Raw genomic sequence first — 7,730 nt, forward strand, 5'->3', positions numbered from 1 at the left:
TCAAGGAAACGAAAACTGTACCTACATTTTTATAGAACTTTAACTATTGCAATTTAAAGAAAATTTAATGCAATTTATTTTTAAATTTACCTTTATTAAATTACATCGCCCAGGAGATTTCCTTGACGCTTACAACATTCGATCAACATACATCAAAATCTTGGAATGCGTTCGTCAGAATTACTTTGAAACCTATTTTCAATTTTTTGCCGAATGCTCAGCTTCAGTTGCTGCATGGTTGTTGGATTATAAAAGTATACTCTATTCTTAATGTAACACCACAAAAAATAATTTTCTGGAGTGAGATTAGGGCTTCCTGGTGACCAGAAGATGTCACCCCTGCCTGAAATTATTTTTTTGTGGGAACATGTCTCTTACCATCTAAATGCTCTCAGTTGAAGTGTGACACGTAGCCCCATCTTGATGAAACCAAGTGCTCAGGTCATAACCTTGCAAATCTTGCAGCTTTGAAATCAAAAAGCTTTTCAGCCTACCAGTAGGTATAGCGCTCCCAAAATTAATCATCCTTTCAATGCAACAAACCAATTAAGCAGTGGTGAAATCTCACTGCCTCTAAGAAGCGCTAATCTCATTCCAGCAGACTTCTTTTTGTGAGGTTACCTTATGAGCAGAGTATACTCTAATAATCCAAAAACTCTGCAGCATTCATCCATCCTAAATCCATTTTGAGGTAACTCTAAGGGCTCCTGTACACGACGCTGCCACCGCGCCGCCGCCGCGCCGTCGACGCGCCGCTACACTGTTCATACGCACCGAGTAAGCGGCGGCAGCGGTGTTCACGCGGCGCGTATAAACAGTGCAAAGGCGCGGCGACGCGACGGCGCGGCGGCGGCGCGGTAGCGGCGCCGTGTGCTGATCAGCGCTTACGAAAGTTTTCCAAAATGTTGATGTATGTTGACCGAATGTTGTAAACGTCAAGGGAATCACATGTAGGTACGATAAAATTTATAAAAGATAAAATTTTAAAATAAATTGCACTAAATTTCCTTTAAATTGCAAAAGCTTAAGTTCTACAAAAATGTACAGTTTTCGTTTCCTTGAATTTTCAAAAGTTAATTTTATTCTGGGCTACCCTGTAAAACAATATACACGAAGTTGTGGAGAGATGGTGCTCGTGCTAGGCTCCGAAGATCCTGTGTTACTTAAGAGTTTTTATTTTATTTTTATTGAAACGCTATTGGAATATTTTAAAATTCATGATCACATAAGTACCTAAGTATATATTACAGTGCGTTTATTAATCGTTTATTTATAGATGGATTGTGTAGGTATACGTATATTTTTTTTTTCCTGTAAAAAAAAATTTGCTAAATTTGCCGCCCCTCTAAATCTGCCGCCCTAGGCACTGGCCTACTTGGCCTATTGGTAAATCCGCCACTGATCCCAACACTACGTCACATCATAAGCTTAGGTCATGAGAGGTCTCCACGTTTTTGTCATTCTCTGCCGCTTTTTACTGAAGGAGAGTCGATGCTAAACTTTATCCCGATTAATTCTGTGGCAAATGCAAAAACAATTCAGCACATGAGCTATCCAAAATGTATTATTAGATCAGTTTGTTTCTGAGAATACGAGGAAAACGGCGAATAGAGTGATAAATGCCATATGTATGAATCTCAGATAATCCTATTAAGTCTTAATCACGCTATTGCGTCACCGGACCCACATGTTTTATTTACAAATGGAATATAATATAAAAAACACAGAACTATTAAGTAAAACGTTGAAACATAATACTCGATTTGTCGTGGCTAGCGGGTCGGGTTAATGATGTTCTTTATAAAACTGGAATTGGAGTCTTACTTTATCCTAACACCCTAGCTCGGCTTACAGGGTACAGACTTTTATCACCTAATCTTAACTAGACCGTACTAAAAAGAATATTTATTTTATATTTAGTCAAATAAGATAAAATTAAGATATGAAAAAACTAAAATATGAAAATTGATACTATTTTTTGACAGTTTTGTAAATCAATAATGCATTTAAAATACAGTACTTACTAATCTAAGAAAATTAATTTAATTTTATAATATGTACTACGATTAATCCTGATTACCGTTTTGTGATACGGGCCGCAGCAAAGTATCACTCGCTGTGTGCTCCTAGTTAATACTCAATCTAATTTTCTTAAGCTAAACTTAAAGCTGGCTTTCGGATAAGCTAAATGATAAAAGTTGACTTCCCTCGGTTGTAGACTTAGGGAATTTCTTTGTCAAAAAAATTAGGCCAAGATTTAGTACAGAAGTATAATTACTTATGTCGTTTCGATTTTATATTTCTTTTACTTGTCAGTTCAAGTGTGGTATGCAATAAGAAGTATCTCTATCTATCTACGAGCATCTGATGAGTAGGTACCTACTATATTTTGAGTACTGAATACCTACAAAATATATAGTTTTCATCAATAGGTAATTAGGTAGTCATCATCACTATTTAATTGAATGTAATGCGGCATCCACAGACGTGCTTAATTAACGATTGCATTAATTAGCAGTTATAATGAGCATTTCTGTGAAAACATAAAGCCATGGTTAAGACCCACTCTATTTAAGTATTACTTAAGTTATTCCTGTAGTTTTATGACGGGTACACGTTTTATATCCCAAATAGGAGTAGTGAGCTATCATAATTTCAGCTCACGGACACCTTTCCACACGCAATAACTCTTTTATGCTGATGTTAGTGATGTTACGAATATTAAAAGTAGGTACTACTTTCCAAAATTGGTCCCATTTGACGAAAATATCTGACACTGGCATTGGCATCTTTTTTAATGTCGGTTCAAAAGGAAGCAATATTTTTAGTGAAAGAACAAATAATATTTTTGGCCAGCTATAACCTTCTTATCACAGCTTTTGTCCAGCAGTGGACGTCTTTCGGCTGAAACGAACGAAGTTGTATTTTCTTTTACACCCAGTTGATATGGAAAACAATAGATAGGTGGTAGCAATGAAGGAGCTACTTATTTGTTTGGTCGACATAACATTCAGTGTATTTTGGTAACATATTTAAATCCCTCCTGTGACATTTTACATATACCGGAGATGAGATCGTAACATCCAACTTCCAAGAGTCTTCGCGTGAGCCATGAATACAGATCCGTATCTCTAGCACGAACAACTTTTGTCTTCGAATCGTTTGCGTATTCGACAAAATTTGGGCGAAGGCTGGGCTTCAATTTCAACGATAACGTGATGATCTCGATTGTCAAAATTAGTTTTGTGCTACCATTTCTCATACTAAGTTCATTTTGTACTATCTTTGCGTTTTTTGTATTGTCTATGAATGTATGTCTTTGAAAAAGCTGCCCAGGGGGTCGGCCAAGAAACACGAATAAAACAAACTCAGTATTAAAACTCAGTCTTTTAATGATCTACCTTTTCCTACGCATAATAACACAGTTCTCTTTACGAGGGGCGGCTGAAAAGTTTTGAGCCTAAGTATCTTCAAGTGTTATTATTGACTCGCGCTAAATTTAATTAATTTGCCAATAACCTCTTTAGTATATGTACAAAGTTTCATTTCATTAGCGTCATCACGCTTTTAGAAATTAATCCGTAAACATCATCATGTCTCAGTCATCCGCGCAATGTACGAAATTGAAGTACACAGTTGTCATAAAATTCCTCAAAAAGAAGAACAAAACGCTGACGATAACATTTGAAGAAATGTCTACAGTTTATGGGGAGTCTGGGCCTTCATTTGCCATCATGAAAGATTGGATCCGATAGTTCAAGCATGGCAGGGAGTCGCTAAAAGATGACCGCAAGTCAGGGCGGCCAGATTTCGCCATTAACGAATAAAATAACGAAAATTTAAAGAATCTTGCTTTAGAGATCAGCGAATTAAGCTGTGACAGATAGCTGAAGCCATAGGCATTAGCAAGAAACGTATCGGCGATATTTTTCATACTCATTTGCACATGAAATAGGGGTCCGCGCGATGGGTGCCAAAAATGCCCACGCCGCTCGACAACCAGTGTCGAGTCACAACTTCGCTGGAGTTTTAGGACATCTTTGACCATAACCCTATCAATGTTTTTTCTCACATTGTCACTATTGATAAATAATAGATCCGGCAATATGATCTAGAGTTAAAATAAGAGTCAATGCAATGGATTCAAAAGGGAAAACGCCGCCGCGGAAATTCAAAGTGGAGCGATCGACCCCAAGCTCATAGCCACTATTTTTGGGATTGTGGAGGAATTTTATTCATTGACTACCTACTTTTAAAAAAACTACAATAAACGGGAATTATTATGCTGTACTAATGATAAGAGTGCGTCAAGTGGTTGTTGAAATATTAAGAAGCAAACTGGCGAAAGGAAATCTGTTATTGCAAGACAATTCGCCCGCGCACACCGCGCATGTTACATGGCTTGCCCCGGGTAAAACTGGATTTCAAGAAATTAATCACCCACCACACAGTTTAGTTCGAATCCCTAGCTATATTGCCTAATTCTCAAATTGGAAAAAACTCCTCCAGGAACGAAGATTTTTGAGTGACAAAGAAATGGAGGCGGCGTTAAAGGCTCATTTCGAAGGCGAAGATTACGAATTTTTTTTCAGTAGGTTAAAAGCTCTTTTACACAAATGTAAGAAGTCCGTTGTAGTAGAGGGAGATTAAATAGAAAAATATATTTTTTATACTTTTCTATCGGCATTTTTAATACCTTAGGCTCAAAACTTTTCAGCCGCCCCTCGTATGTCAGGTCCACAGGGGCATTGTTTAAGTTTCCATATAATTCTTGATGGCGATTCGAATACGCAAACGATTCGTTGTCGAAAATTTTTCGTGCTAGAGGTACCGTAGAATGTGAAGAGTTGCGGTTTTGTGGTTCACTGATGTCTTTATGTCCTACAAGTAATACAGTGAGCTTACAAAATTGTGCTTTACGAACATATGCAACTTTGTAGTCATATTTGGAGACAACGGGACGCGAGTAAGCAGAAAATTGAATGGGATCTCTACTAGGAGCTTTAGAAAACACGAGTAGGTACTCTTAGATTGTAATTAAGAGTTATTTTATAACTGCTTGAAACTTAGTAGGTTTTTTTTTAACTGGTATTTTGCTACCAGAATCAATGTTTTTTTTTTTAATTGGATGTTGTTATTATTAGGTTACTTTTATTAAGTTTGGAGAGAGTAGCGGTCTTATTCATAATCATTTTTCACATTTTATCAAATGCTTATTAGAGGTTTATAAAACGTTTGATAAAAATTGTTATTCATAATCGTCATTTAGCGCTAAAATCCTCTTATAACTGTGTGATAAGTTATCGAGAGCTCGGGCCTTGTTTAAAGCTCTAATAAACCTATTTTAACCTAACTTTTATAAATGTCATTTCATATGAATGTCACTTCGTTGGTTTATTTATTCAAAATATCCTTGCTGTGATCCTTGCTTGTGAAAATGAATGCTATAAATGCAATTGTGCATTTAGCCAATAATGCCGACCCAGCGCGACGTAGAAAGCTCTACCGCCAACGAAGCAACCCATTCGATTTGCGGGACCTAAATTTTAAAATAAAATATAGGTTCAATAAGGACACAGTGCGCACCATCATAGATTTGGTGGAAGATGATCTGGTTCAGAGCGCTAGAGGTGGTGGCACGTGTCCTGAACTGCAAGTTTTAGTGGCCATAAGATGTTGGGGACGTCGTGAGGTAAGCACAAAAAAGTGTTTTATTTTATCCCTTTGTCGTGGCTGCTATAATTATTTTCATACATTTTCAGGTACAAGATGATGCTGGTGACCTCCATGGCCTAAGTCAGCCGACAGTGAGCCGGATATGCGCCAGAGTCGCGCATGCAATCGCGAATAAGGCAAATTCCTTCATCAAAATGCCTATCACTATAGGAGAGCAGGAAAGAATTAGTGCCAAATTTAGAGCAATTAAAAATTTTCCTGGGGTGATAGGAGCCATAGATTGCACCCACATTAAAATTAAAAAAACCGGAGGTGACATGGCCCAGTACTATATTAATAGAAAAGGCTATTATTCCCTGAATGTTCAGGTAAAATATATTTTGATTTTATACAGTTTACAACAGAGAAAGATTTGTTTTAATAATGTCTATAATTTTTACTTTGTATGATCTAAATTTTAGCAACATTCAACACTATATTATTGGATGGATTACCTACAGGATACTGTTTTTTTTATTTTAGGTTGTCTGTGATGCTGACCTCAAAATAATGGATATAGTGGCTAGATGGCGAGGCAGTACACATGACAGTCGAATTTTTATGGAGAGCAATATAAAACAACGATTTGAGGATAGGCAGTTTAGAGGACGCCTTATTGGCGATTCGGGCTACCCTCTTCTGCCATATCTATTTACACCTATTTTAAGGCCTAGTCGTCCAGAAGAAGAAGCATACAATAATGCTCACATCTCAACTAGGAACACTGTTGAAAGGTGTTTTGGGGTGTGGAAGCAGCGGTTCCAATGCCTACTCCATGGCTTACCAGTAAGCCTCCAAAATGGAAAAGCTGTGATCATAGCATTGGCTGTATTACATAATATAGCCATTGATATGAATGACACATTGTTAGGTAAATGTTATCAATTTGACTGTACATAAGGAATACAAATCTTTATGACAAAATGTTGACAAATTCATAATATTTTTCAGAACAACATATGGAGCAGGTCCCTGTAACTCCGCAACTTTCGACGGAGAACAGTGTTCACGACAACCGACCTTCATTGTTGAGGCGTAGGTCGCAGTTGATACTACAAAATTTTATAAATCAACATTTTTGAATGGTACTAAAATACATTTTGATAAATTCCAACGATTTACTTTTATGTAATGTCATTTGAGTTCATGAAAATGTTGTATTTTAATTTTTCAGATACTGTTCCTGGCATCTTAATGAAAATAAAAAGAATATTTGATTGAAAAATACCTGTATTTCAATTTTCAGTCCAATTTGTTACTATCACAAAAACAAAACCTGTAGTTCTCTTTAAAAAAGCAATTATTCTGCAAAAATTCAAAACAAATTACTTTATATCACTAATTTAAGTACAATTAGTTTCAACAAACTTACTTATTAAAAATCACAGTTCAATTCTTTAAAACAAAGAAATTGCTTAAGTATAAACGTTTCTATTCGGAGGTTATCAACCTTCTACATTTAAAACAAAATAACCATAATTTACACTATTATTATAAAGGCGAATGTTTGTGACTAGGCATATGTGTATTTACTTTATATCACTAATTTAAGTACAATTATTAAACTTACTTACTAAAAATCACAGTTCAATTCTTATAAACAAATAAATTGCTAAAACAGATAGATTATATAGTCTCGAATAACATATAGGCTTCTTTTTATCCTGGAAAAATGCACAGATCCTGTAGGTTACAGAAATAGTAGTCTACGCAGGCGGAGTCGTGGGCAACAGCTAGTTAATAGTAATCTCAAACTCTTATTAAGTTATGACTAGTAAACATATTCATAGCCGTCTAAATATATTGCAGAAACACAATCAAAATGCGGATTGGAACTGCATAAAATACAAATTAAAAACAAACAGAAGTAAGGGAGGAACTAACTTATTATTTAGAATCTGTTAGTACTTGAAAAACTTTAACATCAAAAGACTTATTATTATTTATTAATGTGAGTGTAATATTTAAGTTTTTCCTGTAATAATTGATGCTCAAGATCCAAGTTTCTCCCTTTC

General features: G+C 35.9%; 1 protein-coding gene across 1 annotated transcript; it reads left to right on the top strand.

The window, feature by feature from the left end:
* The first annotated feature begins 5,172 nt into the window (after positions 1–5,172).
* LOC135075458 (putative nuclease HARBI1) lies at positions 5,173–6,952 on the top strand. Its single transcript, XM_063969901.1, has 5 exons — positions 5,173–5,692; positions 5,763–6,044; positions 6,199–6,586; positions 6,667–6,800; positions 6,890–6,952. The coding sequence occupies exons 1-4, from the start codon at positions 5,438–5,440 to the stop codon at positions 6,795–6,797; spliced, it is 1,056 nt and encodes a 351-aa protein (XP_063825971.1). The 5' UTR covers positions 5,173–5,437; the 3' UTR covers positions 6,798–6,800; positions 6,890–6,952.
* Positions 6,953–7,730: the final 778 nt, after the last annotated feature.

The sequence above is a fragment of the Ostrinia nubilalis genome, chromosome 1 (assembly GCF_963855985.1).
Source record: "Ostrinia nubilalis chromosome 1, ilOstNubi1.1, whole genome shotgun sequence".
Classification (NCBI taxonomy): domain Eukaryota; kingdom Metazoa; phylum Arthropoda; class Insecta; order Lepidoptera; family Crambidae; genus Ostrinia; species Ostrinia nubilalis.

What these genes read in the sequence shown, in the direction of transcription:
- LOC135075458 (XM_063969901.1), top strand. Translation starts at nt 5,438, where the DNA reads ATGAATGCTATAAATGCAATTGTGCATTTAGCCAATAATGCCGACCCA. An exon ending in GATGTTGGGGACGTCGTGAG is followed by an intron (nt 5,693 to 5,762) that starts GTAAGCACAAAA and finishes ATACATTTTCAG; the next exon opens with GTACAAGATGATGCTGGTGA. An exon ending in TATGAATGACACATTGTTAG is followed by an intron (nt 6,587 to 6,666) that starts GTAAATGTTATC and finishes AATATTTTTCAG; the next exon opens with AACAACATATGGAGCAGGTC.